Source organism: Muntiacus reevesi, chromosome 5 (assembly GCF_963930625.1).
Source record: "Muntiacus reevesi chromosome 5, mMunRee1.1, whole genome shotgun sequence".
Taxonomy (NCBI): domain Eukaryota; kingdom Metazoa; phylum Chordata; class Mammalia; order Artiodactyla; family Cervidae; genus Muntiacus; species Muntiacus reevesi.
In genome coordinates this window covers 104,941,198-104,964,370 of record NC_089253.1, presented here as the reverse complement: position 1 = coordinate 104,964,370, position 23,173 = coordinate 104,941,198, and the positions used below count along the sequence as shown (strand labels likewise).

At 41.3% G+C, this 23,173-nt stretch overlaps 1 protein-coding gene across 2 annotated transcripts in view; it reads left to right on the top strand.

The window, feature by feature from the left end:
- The window catches only part of LOC136168526 (quinone oxidoreductase-like protein 2), a 31,547-nt gene extending 27,972 nt beyond the window's left edge, over positions 1-3,575 (top strand). Inside the window, exon 10 of one of the 2 annotated variants that reach the window (XM_065936110.1) lies at positions 1,811-3,575. In XM_065936110.1, the coding sequence (XP_065792182.1) occupies positions 1,811-1,879 (69 nt within the window). In that variant the 3' untranslated portion in view covers positions 1,880-3,575. The remainder of the gene's footprint in view (positions 1-1,810) is intronic. The other variant, XM_065936109.1, reaches the window with a different exon arrangement.
- Positions 3,576-23,173: the final 19,598 nt, after the last annotated feature.

Genomic DNA, 23,173 nt, shown 5'->3' with positions numbered 1-23,173 from the left:
TATACTACAGCTTGTTTGCCCATTCACCTACGGAGGGACATCTTGGTTGCTCTCAAGTTTTGGCAAATATGAACAAAGCTGCTATAAACACTCTTTTTGTGTAGATATAAGTTTTCAACTCATTTGGGTAAATACTTAGGAACATAATTACTGGATCATATGGTAAGAATATGTTTAGTTTTATTAGAAACTGCTGAACTATCTTCCAAAGTAGTTGTATCATTTTGCATTCCCACCAACAATGAATGAAAGTTGCCATTACTCCACATCGTTATCAGAATTTGATGCTGTTAGTTTTGAATTTTAGACATTCCAACAGGTGTGTAGTAGTATCTCACTGTTGGTTTAATTCTCTAATGACATATGATGGACATCTTTCATAGGCTTATTTACTGTTTGTCTTCTTTAGTAAAATGTCTGCCTAGACCTTTTGCACATTCATAAATGGGGTTGTTTGTTTTTTTATTGTTGAGATTTAAGAATTCTTTGTGTATTTTAGATTAAAGTTCTTTATCAGATATATATTTTGCAAATACTTTTCTCCCAGGCTGTGTTTTATATTTTTATTCTTTGAAGTGTCTTTTGCAAAGCAGCAGGTTTTAGTTTTAATAATGTCCAACTTACCAATTTTTAAAAACGTAATTAATTTTATTTATTTATTGGGTCTTTGTTGCTGTTTGAGGACTTTCTCTAGTTGTAGAGAGTTGGGGAGCTACTCTCTAGTTGCAGTGCAGGGACTTCTCATTGTGGTAACTTCTCTTGTTCCAGAGTATGGGCTCTAGTAGCTCTAGTTGGAGCTGACGGACTCTAGAGCTTGGGCTCAGTAGTTGTGGCACGCAGGCTTAGTTGCTCCACGGCATGTGGAGTCTTCCCAGACCAGGGATTGAACCTGTATCCCCTGCATGGGCAGGCAGATTCTTATCTACTGTACCATCAGGGAAGTCCTACCAATTTTTATTTTCTTAGATTATGCTTTGATGTTATATTAAAAAAACTCATTGCCAACCATAACGTGCCTTAGATTTTTTTTTTCTTGTTTTCTTCTGGAAGTTTTATAGTTTTGCTTTTTACATATATGTGTAAGATTCACTGTGAGTTAAGTTGGTGAAAGATATAAGGACAGTGTCTTGATTAATTTTTTTTGCATTGGATGTTCAGTTGTTCTAGCACCATTTTTTTTTTTTTTTTTAAAGAGTATTCTTCCTCCATTGAATTGCTTTTGCTCCTTTGTCAAAGATCAGCTGACTATATTTGTGTGGGTCTACTTTTGGGTTCTGTAATAGTTCCATTGACCTGTTTGTTTATTCTTACACCAGTGTCACAATCTTGATTACTCTGGCTAGTTTTTAATTTATGTTTTATACCTTTGTACTTCTAAAAAAGGATTTCAGAGAGATTGTAATTTCAGTTACACTGAAAACAAGGTAATTTAAATAGAAAGAAAAAGATGTAAAAAATTACATTATTGATCCTTCTGGCAGTGGCTCCATTCTTTTCAAAAGCTAGAATATTCAGAAATATTACAGTAGAGTATGGACGGACCTGAAGACTTTTTACCTGATGTTATTTATCTGATAATGTTAAAAATTATAGTTTAGACAGAAAAATTTTGAGGTTAGATTATCCTTATTGTTTTCCTGTGAGTTTGTGATGATCAGTTACTTAGTTAATATTGCATTAGATAGTTACATACATTTTGTTGGAGACATCTTAATACTTTAGCTATTTTAAGAATTGAACCAGCATCAAATCTTTGTCGAAATATGCATAGTTGCAAGTCTGACCACATTTTTTGGATTTTTTTTTTTAGGTCAATGATGCCTTTCTTCATGTCACACAGCGTAAATCCACAGGCAAGATGCTTCTCTCCCTTAAATAAATTTTCACTTCAGCAAACTCAGCATGTCTAAATCCAAACTCATCATCTTTCCAAAAAAACCTGATTTCCCTTCCATGTTTTTTTTCCATATTACCACATTCCTTATTAATCCAGTTTCAAGATCTTTTAGAGTCATCTTTTATGCTGTTTTCTTATTCCTAAATAGTGTGATCATGTACTTTATTGTCCAGACTTGGACACAGTTGAGAGTGAAAGGCTGCTATTAGTGATTACACCAGGAGAACAGGTGTCCCAAGATGTATGATCACCTATTCAAATGCATCCATGGCCAAGTTCTGTCATCTCCACCTCTAAGAAGTCTTACACCTCCACATCCTCTTTTCCATTCTGCCTAATCATGCCATGTCTGCTAATTCCAGTGACCTCCTAACTCACTTTCCTACCTTTCATCTACCCCCTCCCTCTCCATTCCCGTTATATGTTACTGCCTTGGTGACTGTCCCAAAGGGCAGCTAGAATGGTGTGTTGTCTCGGAACCCTACAGTGGCTCACCACTGTCTCCATGGTGGCGTTCGGACTCCTTGAGCTGGCATTTCGCCATGACCAGGACTTGGCCCCTCTCTGCCTTCCAGCCCACACTGGACGGCAGCACTGGTCTCTCAGCGTATACTGGGACTGCTTGTCTCCACCTTCCTCTTCTCAAGCTGTTTCCTCGTCTCCCTTATCTTTGTTACACATAAGCCTTCCTGGCCTCCAGACCTCCTTCTGCCATGAGCTTTCCCCCTCAGGTGGGTGGCCGTCTCTTCTCTGCCTTTCTGTAGCACCTCCCTCGGGATGTGTCACATTCTGCCTTGGACCAGCAGGAGTGGCATGTCTAAAGGAGTGAACCCAGGATTCTGAATCCAAGACGTGGGTTTGAATCTCAGTCTCAGCACGTTGGAGGTGGTTACTTAAGGTCTTCAAGCTTTCATTTTCTCCTGAAGAGTGGATGTTATCGTCTCCCCCTCACAAAGTTATTCTGAGCAATACTTGCAGTGATTGGGCAAAGCACCTGGCACACAGTAGCTGATTAGCACTTGCTAGTTACTTTTACTTCTTTCTTTCTTCCTCTCCCAAGGTGGCATAAGTTCCTAGAGAGAGGTACCATGTCTGATTCACCTTTGTACCACATGCACACCTAGCACAGTGAGTTACCCTTGAACTGAGTTGAACTTGAATGATCTGAAAGTCTTAAATTGTGGGATTAAGTTAAGAATATGTTACCTTGGGAACAACCCAAATGTTCACCAACAGACCAATGTATATACATCAATGGAGTACTATCCAACCTTGAAAAAGAAGGAAATTCTGACACATTCAGAACATGGATGAACCTTGAGAACATTGTGCAGATTGAAGTAACCTAGTCCCAAGAGGCCAAATGCCATTTAATTCCACTTATGTGAAGTACCTAGAAATGTCAGATTCATAGAAACAGAAAGTAGAATTGTGCTTGTCAGGATCTAGTGGAGGAGGAAATGGGGAATTATTGTTTAATGTGTCTAAAGTTCCAGTTTGGGAAGAGGAGAAAATTCTGGAGATGAACAGTGGTGATGGTTGCACAACAACGTAAACATAGTTAATGCCACTGACCTATACACTTAAAAATGGCTAAAAGGGCAAATTTCATATTGTATGTACTTTACCAAAATAAAAAAGAAAAGAATGTATTACCCTCACATCTAAGTGACTTTATTCGGAGAAGAGAGCAGAGAGTAAGGAGAGTGACTAGCTTCGGTTGAAGGATGCTCCTGTCTCTGCCTGAGTCCTGATCTGTGGGGAGAGGTCCTTTCTTTTTTGCTTATAAACATTGTTCTCCAGTCCTCCTGATCACCACTCAAAAGGAGGGGAGTAAGATGGGGACAAAAACACATACCTGATACCACTGGAATGGAGGTACTTCTACTTGTTCTTGATGAGCTCCAGTTCCAATAAATGTGGTAAGAAGCTTTGTTTTCTTTTTCTAACCACTTAGCAGAAGTTAAAAAAAACAGAAAACCATATAAGACGCTGTTGAAGTATGCTTACAGAAAGGTATGATACAATCATTAAACCAGGCAGTGAATTGACAACTAGATGAAATAGACAAATTGCTTGAAAGATGTAAAATAATAAATTCAGCACAAGAGACAGAAAATTGGAAAGGGGCTTTGTTTTCTGATAAATATCCAGGCCATTAAAAAACACCCATCTTCTCAGGGTTTCCTCATCAAAAAGCTTTTGGAAAAACTGAATTACAAAATAGAAAGTGAACATTTAGGGAGAGAATGTAAAACTGAGAAATTAGCAGAAGGAAGGGGGAGGGGGATGAGACGAGGGGCCCACCACGTGTCTGTTGTGGGCCCACGTGGAGCTGCCATGAGAGCCAGAGCTCAAACTTCTTCCACACCTGGCTGCCCATTTTAGTCGCTGGGGGCTGCATGCCCTGAGGTTCCACTGAATGACAAGCCTCTCTTCGCCTGCATTCTCCCTACACTTACTTCTTCTTAACGTGAGCTAATTTTGTATTTAAATGAAAGTTCGTTTTCAAAAATGTCAAGACACCAATTTTAGAATTTTCTGATACCCTTTGGGATAATTGAAAGACATGCTGGATAGACCGCAGGAGAGAAGGAAGACAAATCAGGATTGAGAAAAGTGTACAACCTCTGCCCCTCCCCCAGGCAGCTCCCTTCCCCACTGTTCAGAGCTGATCAGTAGATGTCACTAGTAATAAAGATCGATTGTCCCCAGCTCACTAATGTCAAAATGACTTAGATTGAAAGAGGCAGTCATTAAGGAGAGTGAGTTTCTTCAGGTTTAACAAATATTGGTTAGAACCCCTAATGACCTGTTCTCTGCTTGCCTGTGTTCCTGCTTCGCTGGAATGATTTGATTTGAAAGCATTTGACTCACTTTTTAGTCATCGTTTGGTTGTTCCACCATCTGAGCCATTAGTTAGTCTGAAAAAAGAATCAGTGCAGCTCCAAGTGACAGCATTTCTTCTATATTCACAGACTTTCCCCAGCTCCCCATTGTAGGCTGGCTGCTGAAGAAATCACTCCCACACAGTTCCCTCTTCTTTTTCTCTAACTGTGGGTCTATCCACCTGCACACACTTCTTTCAACAACAGAAGTGGGATTTTGTGCTGTTAGCCATGGGATAATCCTGTCTGCATATCACCCGTGTATTTGTCCCTACTTCCTCTGCAGTCTGCATGACTATAGAAAGCTCTCTTTTCTGTTGTAACTATGGTTGTTGTCAGTCGCTAAGTCATGTCTGACTTCTTGCGACCGCAGAGACTGCAGTATACCAGGTTTCCCTGACCTTCACTATCTCCTGGAGTTTGCTCCAACTCATGTCCATTGAGTCAGTGATGCCATCCAACCATCTCATCCTCTGTCACTGCCTTCTCCTCCTGCCCTCAATCCTTCACAGCATCAGGATCTTTTCCTATGAGTTGGCTCTTAGCATAAGGTGGCCAAAGTATTGGAGTTTCAGCTTCAGCATGAGTCCTTCCAGTGAATATTCAGAATTCCATTAGGAATTATTTGGACCACAAAGAAGGCTGAGCACTGATGCTGGAACTATGGTAAAGACAACAAAAGATTTGTTCTTTGCCAAGTAAAAGAAAATAAAAGTATTTACACAAATTCACTTTTATTTAAAACCCAAACTAAGTAAACTAAGAAAAATCCACATTATTATTTCTTTCTCTTATTTGCCTTCCAAGATTGTATAACTGGATCAAGAGCAGTGATTTTTCAAAATGTTTATTGTTTATACAGGTCATGTGAGGGAAGGGAATGGTTGTATATGATGTACATCTCATTATGCACTTGTTCAATAGCTAAGTCATGGTCGACTCTTTGGGACCTCATGGACTGTAGCATGCTAGGCTCCTCTGTCCTTCACTATCTCCTGGAATTTACTCAAATTCGTGTCCACTGAGTCAGTGATGCTATTTAATTAACCATTTCATCCTCTGCTGTCCCATTCTCCTTTTCCCTTCACTCTTTCCCACTATCAAGGTCTTTTTCAGTGAGTCAGCTCTTCGAATGAGGTGGCCAAATTATTGGAGCTTCAGCAACAGTCCTTCTAATGGATATTCAGGGATGATTTTCTTTAGGATTGACTGGTAGCAGTTATTGAAAAGAATGACACAGGGACTTCCCTGATGATCTTGTGGCTGAGACTCCATGCTCCAAGTGCAGGGGGCTTGGGTTTGATCTCTGGTCAGTGAACTAGGTCCCACATGCCACAATTAAAGATTCCATGTGCCAAGCTGAAGATCAACTCTGCAAGCTGAAGTTGGTGAGTGCTGCAACTAAGACCTGGTGCAGTCAAATAAATCAATAACAAGAAAAATCAGGGAAGACAAGAATGTGTTAGGACCCTGTGACAAAGTATGGTGAGTAAAAGAGGTTGAACAAAGGCTAGTGGGACTGGAGCCTAAGAAATGAAGGCGGGTGTTGTGGGATGAGGCTTCAGGTGGGGCCAGGTTAGGCAGTGCTGGTGGGTCAGTTCTGGGTGTTTTGCATTTACACTACAGGCAGTGAGATTCCGTTGAAGTGTTCTAAACATGTGTTGGAAAGGGATGGAATAACAGAAAGGCATAGTCTATAATGGGCAGGAACAATTGGAGAGGAGGAGACCAATTAGGAGTCTGTGGAAGTCCCATTGAGAGAGGATAGTAACCTTGGACTAAGGTGGTGATGATGGGGAAGGAGAGGAAGGAAAGGATGAGAGCCATGCAGGAGGAAGAGAAAAATGTCGAGATGACTCCTAGTTTCCTGATAGGTTTTTTTGAGAGGAGGGACATCAAAAGAGAATTGGGGAGAGCAAGATGGCAGAGGAGTAGGTGGACGTGGAGTACATCTCTCTCCATGGATACATCAGGAACACAGCTTCAGACACAGAAGTACATGTGGAACACCAGCTGCGAACAGACAGTCGTACCCGACCAGCAGAAAAGATCTATCCCCACATCAATTGTCTGAGTCAGAGGAGAAATATTGAAGGCTGAGAGTGAAACAACTGATCTGTGGCAGTCTAAATGGAATGAGAATCAGGCAGTCCTTGTTGCAGCCATGCATACCCCGGACAGGTACGCGGGTTCCTTGGCAGGCGCAGTGGCTGGGAGCTGGAGTTTAGGGGTTGTGGAGTAATCCCAGGGCGAGGACTGCTGTTGACTGCGGCGAGATGGGTCGAGAGGATGAGAGGGAGGAGACTGTGGTGGGAAATGCCTATGGAGGAAAGCCAGGCAGGCATGGAAGCAAGGCGATAGTGCTGAGTCACACGTAGGGGCTGGAGCCATCACCACAGCCTCTCCCTCCCCACACACCAGCTTCCGGCCGCTGAACAATAGAGAGGCTGGCCCATCAAAGGCCTGACACGCTGAACTACAGCGTAGGGCCCCAGCCGGGGGGCCCCTCTACGTGCCTGAAGCACCGAGAGACAGAAGGACTCCAGGCAAGGGAGCCCTCTAACTGCCTGAACGGGTGGAGCTACAGAGAAAGACTGGCTGAAGAGGCCTTCTGATCGCCGGCTACAAGAGGCTCAAAAAGAGACTCTGATGGGGCCATAACTCCTGCGGTGGAGGGAGTCCGTGTCCCTTCACACTTGGCACTGCCAGGGCCCCGCAAGCCAAGCAGCTGCGCCACCTTCATGCTCAACTCTCACTGGGGCAGAGCTGCCACAGGCAAAAAAAGGTGTCTATGTGCATAGGGTCGCTTCCGTCATGTGCATAGGGTCACTTCCGTCATGCCTGGACTTTTTGCGACCCGGTAGACTGTGGTCTGCCAGACTTCTCTGTCAGGGAGTTGGGTCGGGGGTAGGGGGGCGTTCTCCAGGCAAGAGCACTGGAGCGTATTGGCCAACACTGGTTGCCATTCCCTTCTAGAACACCATACTTCCTGCTGCCCTCGCCGCCAACTCCCCTGAGTACCTGGTGCTGCCAGAATCCCTGCCACTCAAGCAGCTGCACCACCTCCACACCTGGCCCTCACTGGGGCAAACCCAAGTCCTCCAGGGCAGCCTCAGGAGCAAACCCCAGTGGATAACCCACATGTAGAGGTGGAAATAAAACCACAAGTGAAACCCAGGGGCAGTGTGGCTAAGGAAGAAGACCCAAAACCTTCCCACCGCTGTACAAGCTGCCGATTAAATCCACACGATCAACTAGGCAGACTCTGTGTCTATGGAATATATAAAAGGTCATTGAGCGCTCCCACAAAAGAAAACACAGTAGTTCTGATAGCTGTGGACTTTGAAGGCAAGAATACACAGGAGTAGGACCAGATTAGAATCTGAGCTGCTCCCACAGCAGGTCCAGAGATCAGCAGAGTAATGGAGGGCATCCTAGGGAGGTGAGGTGGACTGTGACTCCCAGCGAGGGAAAGGACTCTGACAGCAGTGACTCAAGAAAAACATTTATTATTCTTATGTTTTGACTTCTGTGGATCCTTTTGGATTCACCCCCCCGCCCCCATCGTAGTTGTCAATTTTATTGGCACTATGAAATCTAACTAAGATTTTGAACTTTTTTTTCTCAGTCACATTTTTTATTGTTGTTACAAACCTCTGCCTCTATGCTGGGCTTTTGCAGTTCTCTGGAGTTTTCCTTTTCTTCCCCGTTTTTCTTTCTTCTTCCTTTTTTTTTTTTCTTTTTATAATTTTAATTTTTAAAAACCTATTACTTTTTTTCCTACATTTATTACTTTTTTTTTTTTTTGCCTTTCAGACTGTTCTTTTTCCCTTGTGGTTAATCTTTAATGTATATAAATCTTCTTCATCTCCCTCTATTTCACTTTGCTTATCTATTCTTTCGTTCTTTTCTTTTCTCTCAACATATTTGTTAGTTTTGTTTTCATTGCTCTATTCCCCACTTGGCACCTTGCTTTAATTTTGTTTTCCAGTTTATGCTTTAGTTTTGTTCCTAACTGGTAAGTATAAGTTTTGATTTCCTTTGTTCCCTGGGTCAGTCTATTGTACTTTATTTTTGTTGGACTGTTTTGACTATGCTCATAGGTGTATATGTATATGTATATATTCCATTATTTTAATTATTATTTGCCTGATTTTATAACTGTCATTTGTCTGGGGTTCATCTTTGGTTTCTTATTTTGGGGTATTTGTTCTAATCTCAGTTAATGCATAACAAACCACTTATGGAATCTTCATTCCTGACCAGAGATCAAACCCTGAGCCTTCGGAGTGGGAACACTGACTCCAAGACCCTAGACTGCCAGAAAACTAACCCTAGGGAGTATCAAATAGTGAGAACTCACACAAAGGAAACCACTTGAATACAAGACCTGGCATCACCCCACCACCAGTAGCACCCTGTGCAGGATGCCTCAACTAAATTACAAAGAAAACAAAAATACAAGCCCAATCATCAGCAGACAGGATTACCACTTCACTCAGCCTTGACCATCAGAGGAAAAACAAATTAAAATGTTCAGCACAAGTCTCACCCTATACCAAGCTTACACAAACCAACCTTAGGAGGGCAGAAACCAAAAGGAATAAAGAATTCAACCTTGAAGCCTGGGAAAAGGATACCTCAAACACAATAAATTAAAAAAAAAAAAATATATATATATATAATGAAAAGGCAGAGAAATACAACACAAATAAAGGAACAAACTAGAAACACGGAAGTCCAAATTAATGAAGAGGAAATAGGCAAACTACCTGAAAAAGAATTCAGAATAATGATAGTAAAGATAATCAAAAACCTTGAAAACAAAATGGAGAAAATGCAAGAGTCAACTAACAAAGACCTAGAAGAATTAAAGAATAAACTTACAGGGACAAACAGCACAGTTACTAAAGTTAAAAATACTCTAGAAGAAATCAATAGCAGAATATCTGAAACAGAATGAATTAGTGAACTGGAGGGTAAAATGGTAGAAATAACTTCTGAAGAGCAGAATAAAGTAAAAAGAATGAAAAGAACTGAGGATAGTCTCAGAGACCTCTGAGACAGTATCAAACACAACAACATTTAAATGATAGCTGTCCCAGAAGAAGAGAAAAAGAAAGGGAATGAGAAAATTTTTGAAGAGATTGTAGTTGAAAATGTCCCCAACATGGAAAAGGAAATAGTCAATCAAGCCCAAGAGGAACAGAGTCCCATAGTCCCATACAGAATAAAGCCAAGAAGAAACATGCCAAGACACATACTAATCAAACTAACAAAGACTAAGCAGAAAGAATATTAAAAGCAGCAAGGAAGAAGCAACAAGTAACATACAAGGGAAAGCCCATATGCTTAACAGCTCTTCTTTCAGCAGAAACTCTGCAGGCCAGAAAGAAATGGCAGGATATATTTAAAGTACTGAAAGGGAAAAACTTACAACCAAGATTACTGTACCCAGCAAGGATCTCATTCAAAATTGACAGAGGAATAAAAAGCTTTTCAGACAAACAAAAGTTAAGAGAATTCAGTAGCATCAAACCAGCTTAACAAGAAATGTTAAAGGGACGTATATAGTCAAATACAAGAGAAGAAAAAGATCTACAAATTCAACCCCCAACAATTAAGAAAATGGCAATGGAACATATATATCAATAATTACTTTAAATGTAAATGGATTAAATGCTCCAACCAAAAGACACAGACTCGTTGAATGGATACAAAAACAAGACCCACACATATGCTCTCCACCAGAAACCCACTTCAGACCTAAAGACACATATAGAATGAAAGTGAGAGGATGGAAAAATATATTCCATGCAAATGGGAAGCAAAAGAAAGCTGGAGTAGCAATCCTCATATCAGACAAAATAGACCTTAAAATAAAGAAAATTACAAGAGATAAGGAAGGACACTACATAATGATCAAGGAATCAATCCAAGAGGAAAACATAACAATTGTAAATATCTATGCATACAACATAGGAGCACCTCAATAAATAAGACAAACACTAACAGACTTAAAAGGAGAAATTGACACAATAATAGTAGGAGACTTTAACACCCCACTCACACTAATGGACAGATCACCAAAACAGAAAATTAATAAGGAAACACAAGTCTTAAATGATACATTAGATGAGATGGATCTCATTGATAGGTTTAGGACATTCTATCCAAATGCAGAAGAATACACCTTCTTCTCAGGTGCACGTGGAGCATTCTCCAGGATAGACCACATCTTGGGTCACAAATCAAACCTCAGTAAATTTAAGAAATTTGAAATCATATCAAGCATCTTCTCTGACCACAACACTATGAGACTAGATGTCAATTACAAGAAAAAACTAAGAAACACAAACACATGGAGGTTAAACAACACATTTCTAAATAACAAACAGGTTACTGGAGAAATCAAAAGGGAAATAAAAAAATTTCTAGAAACAAATGACTATGAAAATACAACAACTCGAAACCTATGGGATGCAGCAAAAGCAGTTCTAAGAGGGAAGTTCATAGCAATACAGTCTACTGCAAGAAACAAGAAAAACATCGAATAGACAACCTAATTTTACACCTAAAACAACTGGAAAAAGAACAAAACCCCCCCAAAATTAGTAGAAGGAAAGAAATCTTAAAGATTCAAACAGAAATAAATGAAAAGAAATGAAAGAAACAATAGTAAAGATTAATAAAACTAAAAACTCATTCTTTAAGAAGATAAACAAAATTGACAAACCTTTAGCCAGACTTATCAAGAAAAAAAGAGATATGAATCAAATCGACAAAATTAGAAATTAAAAAGGAGAGGTTACAACAGACAATGAAGAAATACAAAGGATTATAAGAGACTATTGTGAACAACTATTTGGCAATAAAATGGATAACCTGGAAGAAACAGACAGATTCTTAGAAAAGTTCAATCTTCCAAGACTGAAACCAGGAAGAAATAGAAATTATGAACAACCCAATTACAAGCACTGAAATTGAAGCTGTGATCAAAAACCTCCCAAAAAACAAAAGCTTAGGGTCAGATGGCTTCACAGGAGAATTCTATCAAACATTTAGAGAAGAGCTAATGCCTATCCTTCTAAAACTCTTCCAAAAAATTGCAGAGGAAGGAACACTTCCAAATTCATTCTACAAAGCCACCCTCACCCTGATACCAAAACCAGACAAAGACAACACACAAAAAAAGAAAACTACAGGCCAATATCACTGATGAACATAGATACAAAAATCCTCAACAAAATTTTGGCAAACAGAATTCAGCAACACATCAAAAAGCTCATACTCCGTGGCCAAGTTGGGTTTATTCCAGGGATGCAAGGATTCTTCAATATACACAAATCATTCAATGTGATACACCATATTAACCTTGAAAGCTAAAAACTATGTGATAATCTCAATAGATACAGAAAAAGCCTTTGACAAAATTCAGCACCCATTTATGATTAAAATTGTTCAAAAAAATGGGTATAGAAGGAACCTACCTCCACATAGTAAAGGCCATATATGATAAGCCTACAACAAACATTATTTTCAATGGTGAAAAAGTGAAAACGTTTCCCCTAAGATCAGGAACAAGACAAGGGTGTCCACTTTCACCACTATTATTGAACATAGTTCTGTAAGTCCTAGCTACACCAATCAGAGAAGAAAAAGAAATAAAAGGAATCCAGATTAGAAAAGAAGTAAAGCTCTCACTGTTTGCAGATGATGTGATACTGTACATAAAAAACCCTAAAGATAGTATCAGAAAATTACTAGAGCTAATCAGTGAATTTAGCAAAGTTGCAGGATACAAAATAAATACACAGAAATCACTTGCACTTCTATATACTAACAATGAAAAATCAGAAAGAGAAATTAAGGAATCAATCCCATTTACCATTGCAACACAAATAATTAAATATTAAGGAATAAACTTACCTAAGAAGACAAAAGAGCTGTACACAGAAAATTATAAGACACTAATGAAAGAAATTAAAGATGACATAAACAGATGGGGAGATATTCCATGTTCTTGGGTAGGAAGAATCAATATTGTGAAAATGACTATAGTACCAAACGCAACCTACAAATTCAATGCAATCACTATCAAATTACCAATAGCATTTTTCACAGAACTAGAACAAAAAATTTCACAATTCATATGGAAATACAAAAGACCCTGAATAGCCGAAGCAGTCTTGAGAAAGAAGAATGGAGGAATCAACCTTTCTGACTTCAGATTATACTACAAAGCTACATTCATCAAGACAGTATGGTACTGGCACAAAAACAGAAATGTAGACCAATGGAACAAGATAGAAAGCCCATAAATAAACTTATGGGTACCTTATTTTTGACACAGGAGGCAAGAATATACAATGGGGCAAAGACGGCCTATTCAATAAATGGTGCTGGGAAAACTGGACAACTACATGTAAAAGAATGAAATTAGAACACTTCCTAACACCATACACAAAGATAAACTCAAAATGGATTAAAGACCTAAATGTAAGACCAGAAACTATAAAACTCTTTGAAAACATAGGCAGAACACTCTATGACATAAATCAAAGCAAGATCCTCTATGACCCACCTCCTATAGTAATGGAAATAAAAACAAAAGTGAACAAATGGGACATGCTTAAACATAAAAGCTTTTTTACAGCAAGGGAAACTACAAGCAAGGTGAGAAGACAACCTTCAGAATGGGAGAAAATAATAGCAAAGGAAACAACAGACAGAGGATTAATTTCCAAAATATACAAGCAGCTCATACAACTCAATACCAGGAAAAAAAAAACCCAATCAAAAGGTGGGAAAAAGACCTAAACAGACATTTCTCCTAGGAAGACATACAGATGGCTAACAAACACATGAAAAGATGCTCAACATCACTCATTATTAGAGAAATGCAAATCAGAACTACAAAGAGAGATCACCTCATGCTGGTCAGAATGGCCATCATCAAAAAGTCTACAAACAGTAAATGCTGGAGAGAGTGCAGAGAAGAGGGAATGCTCTTGCACTGTTTGTGGGAATGTAAATTGATATAGCCACTATGGAAAACGGTTTGGAGATTCCTTAAAAAACTAGGAATAAAACCACCGTATGACCCAGCAATCCCACTCCTAGGCACATACCCTGAGGAAACCAAAATTGAAAAAGGGACATGTATCCCATTGTTCACTGCAGCACTACTTACAATAGCTAGAATATGGAGGCAGCCTAGGTGTCTGTTGACAGATGAATGGATAAAGAAGTTGTGGTACATATACATAATAGAATATTACTTAGCCATGAAAAGACATGCATTTGAGTCAGTTCTAATGAGGTGAATGAATCTAGAACCTATTATACAGAGTGAAGTGAGATAGAAAAAGAAAGATAAATATCTTATTCTAATGCATATATCCAGATTCTAGGAAAATGGTAATGAAGAATTTATTTATAGAGCAGCAGTGGAGAAACAGACATAGAGAATAGACTTATGGACATGGGGAGAGGGGAGCAGAGGGCGAGATGTATGGAAAGCATAACATGGAAACTTGCATTACCATATGTAAAATAGATAGCCAATTTGCTGTATGGCTTAGGAAACTCAAACAGGGGCTCTGGATCAACCCAGAGGGGTGAGATGGGGAGGGAGATAGGAAGGAGTTTCAAAAGAGAGGGTATATATGTATACCTATGGTTGATTCATGTTGAGGTTTGACAGAAAGCAACAAAATTCTGTAAAACAATTATCCTTCAGTAAAAAATAAATTAAAAAAAAGAGAACTGGGTTTGGCGGTGGAGGGGAATGTGACTGGGAAAAAAGATAAAGTTTTCTGCATATTGAGACAACCAAAAGATGTCAAGTATGCCGTTTTATACTTTTATAAAACTTGAAAGGTGTTCAGAGGGGAGGTGTGGCCTAGAGATAGAGATTTGGAAGTCGTTTGCATGGAGGTGACCATGATGCCTGAGGTGTGGCTGAGACTGTGCCTGTAGAGCATTAGAGAAAGAAGGGAAGAGTTTATGAAAGTCGCTCAGTTGTATCTGACTCTTTGCAAATCCATGGACTATACAGTCCATGGAATTCTCCAGGGCACAATACTGGAGTGGGTAGCCTTTGCCGTCTCCAGGGGATCTTCCCAACTCAGGGATTGAACTCAGCTTTCCTGCATTGGAGGTGGATTCTTTACCAGCTGAGCCACCAGAGAAGCCCAAGAATACTGGAGTGGGTAGCCCATCCCTTCTCCAGCAGGTCTTCCCGACCCAGGAATTGAATTGGGATCTGCTGCATTGCTGGCAGATTCTTTACCAACTGAGCTACCAGGGAAGAGAGAGAAAGGAAGAGTTTAGATTGACCTTAAAAACCCTTCCTTTCAGTAGAATTATAGACTATTTTGTGACTATGCTGTAACCACTAACATAGACTTAGAGGTAGTTTGGTGCTTTAATGTGAATCACAAGTGTTTATAAGGAAGGCTGTATTGCACAGTGGATAAAACACCATTCTCTTGATGGAGGGCTCGTGTCTAGGACTCCAGTTCCAGCTGTTTGACTAGAGGCTAGACTAATTTTTTTCCTTTTCTCATGTAAAAAAATGAGGATAATGTTTTTTTTTTTTCCTACTGTGCATGGTACATAGTTCACGTGAGGGTCAAGTAAGATAATGTACATGAAAGTGCTTTGCAAACTGTCATTTCTATAATAGATTACAAGGTTCCCTCATAGCAATGTGTTCAAATTCATTTCAGCCTTGAAGCAAAATTTTTATTTTTCCAGCCTGTACTGGGCTGGGGCTTCCCAGGTGGCACTAGTGGTAAAGAACCTGCCTGCCAATGCATGAGAAGTAAGAGACTTGGGTTCGATCCCTGGGTCGGGAAGAACCCCTGGAGGAGGGGCATGGCAACCCACCCCAGTATTCTTGCCTGGAAAATCAGGTAATCAGGAAAATCATGTGTAGAGGAGCCTGGCCAGTCGTGGTCCATAGGGTTGCACAGAGTCAGACATGACTGAAGTGACTTAACACACATCTTGGGCTGGCTTGAAGCAAAAGAATTGCTTGATTTTTTAAAAATTTATTTTTTATTGAGATATTTTTGAATTGTAATGTGTTAATTACTGCTGTATAGCAAAGTGACTCAGTTATATATATATATATATGCACATACACATATACATATACACACATTCTTTTTCATATTCTTTTCCATTATGATTTATCACAGGGTATTGAATATAGTTCCCCATGCTATACAGTTGGAAGAGTTGCTTGATTTTAAAGAGTATCTCTCAAATATTTCAACATTTGATTTTATCTGAAGCCATTGTGCTTTTTTATACAGAACAATGGACAAAGTGATGAAGGCCCGATGATCTGATATACCTCAAAGACATACAGAGCCAGACAGGATCCAGAGGATGCCTAAATTGATCCAGAGGGTCAAGAGAGTCCTTTGTGAGGGATGATAAAAGAATTAGGGCTTTTCATTCTGAGAAGGCCCAGGCTGAGAGGGGAATATAATTGAAATTTATAAAATAATGAAAATCATAGGATAAAAATATGATCTTACGAAATCCCAGAGCACAAGAACTGGGGACAACCTTATCATTTTAAAGAAATAGTTTTAGGGCGAAGTAAAAATAGCACCTCCTTCCACAGAAATAGTGAGTATATGGAACTTCATACTCTAAAGGTTGGCCAGGAGCAAACCAACTAGTATAAGAGAAAGACATACTGTTGGAGGGTAGAGTCATAGGAGATTATAAAATGAAACTAAAGCCATTTGCGTAAATCTTTCTAATCTTGGAGGATGACAGCATGGAGTCTGACCATTAAGCTTTCCTGTCCCTATCTGGCATCTTGTCCAAATCAGGGTACCTGAGTGACTACGCCAGAGAGGACAGAGCACAGACTGAGTTCAGAGGGCATGGCTACAAGTTTTACCCCCTTGACCTTAGGGACTGACTTCTTTATAATGTACCCCAGTTTCCTCAAGTGGGAAAAAAAAGTAATGTCAGCATTAAAACCTGCCTAACTACTGTGAGAGATGCAAATGAAGGCCTGTTTCTGAAAGTGTTTGTTTATTTTAAAATATCTACCTATTTGACTGTTTCAGGTCTTAGCCACAGAGTGCGGAATCTTCACTGTGGTCCATGGACTCTCTAGTTTTGACATGTGGGCTCTCTAGTTGTGGCATGATGGTTCTGGGACACCTTGGTTTGAGAGTGTGCAGGTTCAATGGTTGTGGTCCGCGAGTTGCTCTGCAGCGTGTGGGACCTTAGTTCCTTGACCCGGGATCAAACCTGCATCTCCTGCATTGCAAGGTGGATTCTTAACCACTGGACCACTAGGGAGGTCCCTGGAAGTGGTTATGGTGGTTATCTATATGAACTTAAGAACTTCTGCTTTTATTGCAGCATTTCTAGCTTTCTGTCCACCGGGTGGGTTGACTTTCATCTTGCCTTTCCTGATCCTGGTTGGCCGCCTTAGGGAGCAGTATTTCTCAGTTCAGAGCTGAGGAAAGGACTGAGGGCTGGGAACAATCCTGCATCCTCTCGGGAGGTGGAGAGAATGCAGATATATCTTCTCTCATCCCCATTTCCTCCCTGGGAAGATGAAGAAGTAAAAGCTAAGGAGAAATTTACAAGCATCTCTCTTCTCCTTTATATGTTTTGAGTGATAAAATGTCACCTAAAAAGCCAGTTTTTCTGGATAGCTTTGGGGGTTCTTTTGAATCTTGAGAAAACTACAAAAGACCCATATAGGGTCCTGATGAGAAAAAACATGGGAACTGGTTTCTCATGGTTTCTCGTGGGTTTAAGATTTAAGGGAGAGAGAAAAAAATAGGACTCAAATTTCTTTTAAACGTGGTCATTGCTGTTTACTATGGCTGGAAAGCTGATGGACATCTGGAGGGAGAGAGCATGTCTTGTCTGGAGGGTGGTCTTAATTTTGGGTGTGTCCCTTGGGAATCTGACTTAGAGCAGGTAAGGCAACAGCAGGAAGACACACTGATAGCAAATAACTTATCTCCTTCATGGCAAATATGGATTGCTTCACCGGGCTTCCAAGTGCTCCACCATCCACCCTCCCCTGACCTCATTTCCCATGAGGTATGGCGGGAAGGGAATGGCCCATGAGTCAGGCAGCCCTAGATTTGAATTTGGCTTCACCACGAATTATCTGAGTGTGCTCAGTCTCCAATTCATAAAAAGGTGATAATAGAAACTTCTCTTATCTCTGAGCTGCAGTGAGCAGCAAGTGATATTATATTTGTGGAGCACTTAGCATAGTGCCTGGCGCATCATGGTCCCTAAATCAATGTCAACTTTTGTCACGATCCACCAGTACCCTGGAATCTAAGGAAACTGATCGCTGGAGACTGCAACCCGTGTGAAAACAGGGGCCAGGATGCACTTTGCTCACTGTTGTGTCTCTGGTGCACACACAGTGCCAGAAGAAACACATCTTTTCACTCCAAGAACCTGTCATTTCCTTCAGTGCAAGTTGTGCCCACTCTGAGCTCAGCTGAAGTCTTGTTTGCTCAGTGAAACTAGCTTACTTTGACCTTGCCTCCCATGGCACACAATTCAGCTCTCAGGTAGCCAAGGATTTGCACAGTTGTCTTGTTGCCAGATGGCTCGGGGGTAAAGAATCCACCTGCCAATGCCAGAGACACGAGAGTTATGGATTTGATCCTTAGGTTGGGAAGATACCCTAGAGGAGGGCATGGCAACCCGCTCTGGTATTCTCGCCTGGGAAATCCTATAAACAGAGGAGCCTGGTGGGCTACAGTACAAGGGATCGCAAAGAGTTGGACACAACTGGGCATGCATGCACTTGTTGTATTGTATGTGGTAGTGTTATCCTTCAGCGATGTTCAACATTTAGGGAACATTTGCTATGACTGGGGCCCTGGGTTAGAGACCCAGCACGTGCCTCTGATACTCTTTCCCTTGCATGAGACCTAGGGGTGGAAAGTGACCATCGAATAGCAGACCCGAGGGAAACTGTCTGTCCTTAGGTGCTCCTTTTGACACAGGACACAGTGGGATGCTTTGCAGAAACCTCTCACTCTGAGGTCCTGGGAAACAGAGTCTGTGGCACTTAGAGCTTCCTCATTCCTGGTTTCTTTGAGTTGAAGGGACAGCTGTGCAAAGGGTGTTATATTTTTGCTGATTTGTCTCAAAAAACGCAAAGCAGCATTCAGAATATCTTTCTCATAAGACCTACATTCACATATCAATTGGAGCCACTTTTGTAACATAAGGTGATAGCTTAAAACATCCCCCTTCTTTTCCTTTTGTTCTGAAACTGCAAAAGCCAGTGGTAGAAGCTGGGAGCCAGGTCCACTGAGTTTCTCTCTCCCTTTCTTCTCTGAAGAAAGGATCATGGGTCGTGTCTTTGTGAAGGGAGGGTAGGCACGGGGAAGTGGCACCCACACCTGGATGTCTCCTGCTGTTAGTTTCTGCTCCAGTCTCAAGCCCACTTTCTGATGTAGATTCCAGGGCATCCTTCTCAGTTCTCATGGAGCCAGGAACCAGTGTGACCCGCCAGGGCCCCCTCCCTGCAAGTCAGCCTCAATAACATATTGAATAACTACTCAATAACCTGTTGAATAGTTAGTTCCCTTTTGACTTGAGTTTGTAACATTTCTGATTTTTTTTTCATTTTTATCCTATCCTTTTCTTTAAAGGTTATATTTTTAAGTTAAAAATAAGCACAAGGAGACCTTGTGATCCTCTTCTCACTGACCCAGATATTTTAAGTGCTGGAGGACTGACTGCAGCATCTCATCTGGGGATATGGGCTGACTCTCAGGAGCCAATTAGCTAAATGTAATAATAAAATATTAATCCTATTTCCCACACATACAACCCTCTCTTTTTTTCCCCTGTATCCAACCCTATTCATTCTTCAATGTGTTGTAGAAAAAGTCATGGACTTGAGGATAAAAGATTTGGATCAACTCCTGACTTGAAAGTTACAAACTGTCTGATCTTGGGCGAGTCATGATGTTGTATTGGAACCTTGGTTTTCTTGCCTGTAAAAGAGAGACATTGATCATCTCATGAAGTGAGAATCGGGGGTTTAGGGTCCAGCCTGGTGACTGGGGTACACAGAACAGCTTCTAACGAGATACTTACCAAACTCCAGAAAGCCCCATTTGAGTAATCCCAAAATCATTAATCCCTCCTATTTTTGGGTTTCTGTGTTATTGAATCTATCTGTACCATACAAGTTAACAGTTAACTAACATTGACTTTAAAACGTGGCTCTAGTTTCTTCACATCCCTAGTTGGTGGATGGATAGGTTGTTTGCAGAGCTGTGCTATGCATTTTTTCCCCCTTGTGTCATTGTTACAATAATAGGCACTTAATCCTTGATCATTGACTGATGGAATACATTACTTTTTCAACTAAATATGCATTCTTAGCATAACACAGGTTATTTTCCTTATCTTTATTGCTCCTTCACTGCTTGATGCTAATGGTGAGGTAGCAGGAAGTCTTTGAGACTTTTATTATTTTGTCACTTTGTAGCTTCTCATCAAATATATGCTCTGTGTATATTCAAAGATACTGCTGACCTGCCAAGAACACAAAATTGAATTGTTTATCCACTAGGAGGATGGGTTTTCCCCGAATCAGCTTTGTTTTCACACTTAGGCAGGGCTAAGGAGGGTACATCGAGCTGAATGTGTGCCTGGTGAGGCTGCCCATCCCCCTGTTCTGACCCCGAGGTCTATAAAGAAGGCTTGCAGCTGACCCTCTTCGGCCATGACAGGCAAGCAGTGAATTTAATAGAAGCCCCAAGAGGCTGTGCTCTTTGGATAAGAACACTATTCCGGCTGTAACATCACCTCCATGGATTGCCTCTTATGGGTTGAACTATGTTCCTCTTCTCCCCACAAAAGGCATGTTGAAACCCTAGAACTTATTTGGAAATAGAGTCTTCATCAGTTCAGTTCAGTTCAGTTTAGTTGCTCAGTTGTGCCTGACTCTTTGCGACCCCATGGACTGCAGCATGCCAGGCTTCCCTGTCCATCACCTACTCCCGGAGCCTTCTCAAACTCATGTCCATCGAGTCAGTGGTGCCATCCAACCATCTCATCCTCTGTCGTCCTCTTTTCCTCCCATCTTCAATCATTCACAGCATCAGGGTCTTTCCAGTGAGTCAGTTTTTTGCACAAGGTGGCCAAAGTACTGGAGCTTCAGCTTTAGCATTAGTCCTTCCAATGAATATTCAGGACTGATTTCCTTTAGGATTGACTGGTTTGATCCCCTTGCAGTCCAAGGGACTCTCAAGTGTCTTCTCCAGCACCACAGTTCAAAGGCATCTATTCTTTGGTGCTCAGCTTTCTTTATAGTCCAGCTCTCACATCCATGTGACTACTGGAAAAACCATAGCTTTGACTAGATGAACCTTTGCTGGCAAAGTAATGTCTCTGCTTTTTAATATGCTGTCTAGATTTGTCAAAGCTTTTCTTCCAAGGAGCAAGCATCTTTTAATTTCATGGCTGTAGTCATCATATGCGGTGATTTGGAGTCCAAGAAAATAAAGCCTGTCATAGATATAATCTTCTAGATACAGATATAGTCTTCATAGATATAATCAAGATGAGATCATATTGGATTAGTGCATGTGTGCTAAGTCACTTCAGTCCTGTCTGACTCTTTGTGACTCCGTGGACTATAGCCTGCAAGTCTCCTATGTCCATGGAATTCTCCAGGCAAGAATACTGGAGTGGGTTGCTGTGCTCTTCTCCAGGGGATCTTCCTGACCCAGGGATCGAACCCTCATCTCTTATGTATCCTGCACTGGCAGGTGGGTTCTTTACTACTAGCACCACCTGGGAAGCCCATACTGATTACAGTGGGCTCTAATCCAATGACTGGTTATCTTTTTATTTATTTATTTAGAAATATTTTTGTTTTTTTGCCCTGCTGTGCAGCTTGTTTTTTTGACTGGGGATTGAACCCGGGCCCTTGGCAGTGAAAACACCGAGTCCTAACCACTGAACCACCAGGGAATTCCCCAATGACTGATGTCCTTTTAAGGAGAGAGGGACTTGGACACACACAGAGGGAAAACAGCCATGTAAAGATTGAGTCAGATATTGGGGTGATGCAGCTGTAAGCCAAGGGATGCCAAGGATTGGAGTCATCAGAAGCAAGGATGAGGCAGGAAGGATTCCCCCCGTGGGGCCTTCAGAGGGAACATGGCTCTGCTAACACCCTGATTTTCGACTTCCAGCTCCCTATGGGAGAATAAGGTTCTGTTGTTTGTGGTAATTTGTTATGGCAGCCCTAGGAAATGAATCCACTGCCTGAGAGTCTAAAGAAAATGTGAAAGAGAGGTTCTAATTAGAATCGATTACCCATCTTCCTGAAAGCCATTGGTACTAATCCATCATGCCTTGCCTTGTCATTACTTCAATGCAAGACTCCCAGGCCCCCTTCCTTACACATCTTTGTACATCTCCTTATTTGACTCCTATTGCCTGACTCCCATACCCTCTCCTATGTCCTCAGCTTCTCCTCTGAATGTCCTCCTCACCTTTTTGCTTGGATACCTGACTTATTCTTGGGGACGTGGGGACACCCCTCAGGTGTCCCAGGACCTGATGATGGGATTGGCATCTGCTTTGCCCCTCATGGCCACTCCCAGACCTGTTTGAAAGCTGCTGCTGCTAAGTCTCTTCAGTCGTGTCTGCCTCTGTGCGACCCCATAGATGGCAGCCTGCCAGGCTCTGCCGTCCCTGGGATTCTCCAGGCAAGAACACTGGAGTGGGTTGCCACATTTGGAAGACAGGCCCTTGAATCTCCATAAACCTCCACTTTGTAGTCCTCCACCAACCTGCCATCACCCCCTCATCCAGTGATGCTTCAACCCATGCCAGCTCACTTCCACCCTCATCTGGCCATTGGTGAATGGCCCGCTTAGATCAGCCAGCCCCAGTGTCGGCTGCACTCGAAAATTATTCAATAAACTTAAAAAGAAAAAAAGCACAGGCACCATTCCCTCTCCTTCCAGTCGACTGAGCTGGAATCTTTGGGGGTTGGAGGTCTGTGTAGTTTTTAAGAGGTCCCAGTCATTCTAGTATGTGAAGGTTTGAGACCATCGGTAGAGGTGATCCAAGTAATATTCTGGCTTCTCGGATCCTTAAACTTCCTTACTTTCAACAATCCTTTTTACCCTCTCAGACATCCACTCAGTAACACTGGTGTTTGTCATTATTAGAACCTCTCCCCTCTCAAAAATGTTGATTTCTGGCATTTCACTATGACTATCACTTCCTCAGTTCCAGCTCACTGCCTTTAGAACCCCAATGCCAACCATCCTTTGACCTCGCCAGGTCCACCAGGCCATCATCTCTACCTCTGTCTGTCATGCCCCCTGGC